This window comes from Dipodomys ordii, unplaced genomic scaffold (genome assembly GCF_000151885.1).
Source record: "Dipodomys ordii isolate 6190 unplaced genomic scaffold, Dord_2.0 Scaffold41, whole genome shotgun sequence".
NCBI lineage: Eukaryota > Metazoa > Chordata > Mammalia > Rodentia > Heteromyidae > Dipodomys > Dipodomys ordii.
Window position 1 is genome coordinate 14378566 of NW_012267257.1, and position 289 is coordinate 14378854.

General features: G+C 72.3%; 1 protein-coding gene across 1 annotated transcript in view; it reads left to right on the forward strand.

Moving 5' to 3' along the window:
* Positions 1 to 289, forward strand: part of Zfr (zinc finger RNA binding protein) — a 73040-nt gene that overhangs the window by 472 nt on the left and 72279 nt on the right. Inside the window, exon 2 of the mRNA XM_013018582.1 lies at positions 151 to 250. Within this exon, the coding sequence (XP_012874036.1) occupies positions 151 to 250 (100 nt within the window). The remainder of the gene's footprint in view (positions 1 to 150; positions 251 to 289) is intronic.

Below are 289 nucleotides of genomic sequence, written 5' to 3' on the forward strand. Positions count from 1 at the left end.
GCGGGAGGCGGACGGCGGCGCGGCCGCGGCCGGGCGGGCCGGGGCGGCTTCTCACGGGCCTCTCTCTCTCTCCCCCGCCCTCCCTCGGTGTCCTGGTCCCTCCGTGTCTCTCCTCCCGCCATGGGACCCGACTCTCCGTGCCCGCCGCAGTGCCCAGCCGGCTGGGGGAAGATGCCAAAATGGCGACCGGCAACTACTTTGGATTCACCCACAGCGGGGCGGCGGCGGCGGCGGCTGCGGCCCAGTATAGGTAACGGCTTCCCGTTCTCTTCCTCCTCTCTCCCTGCGA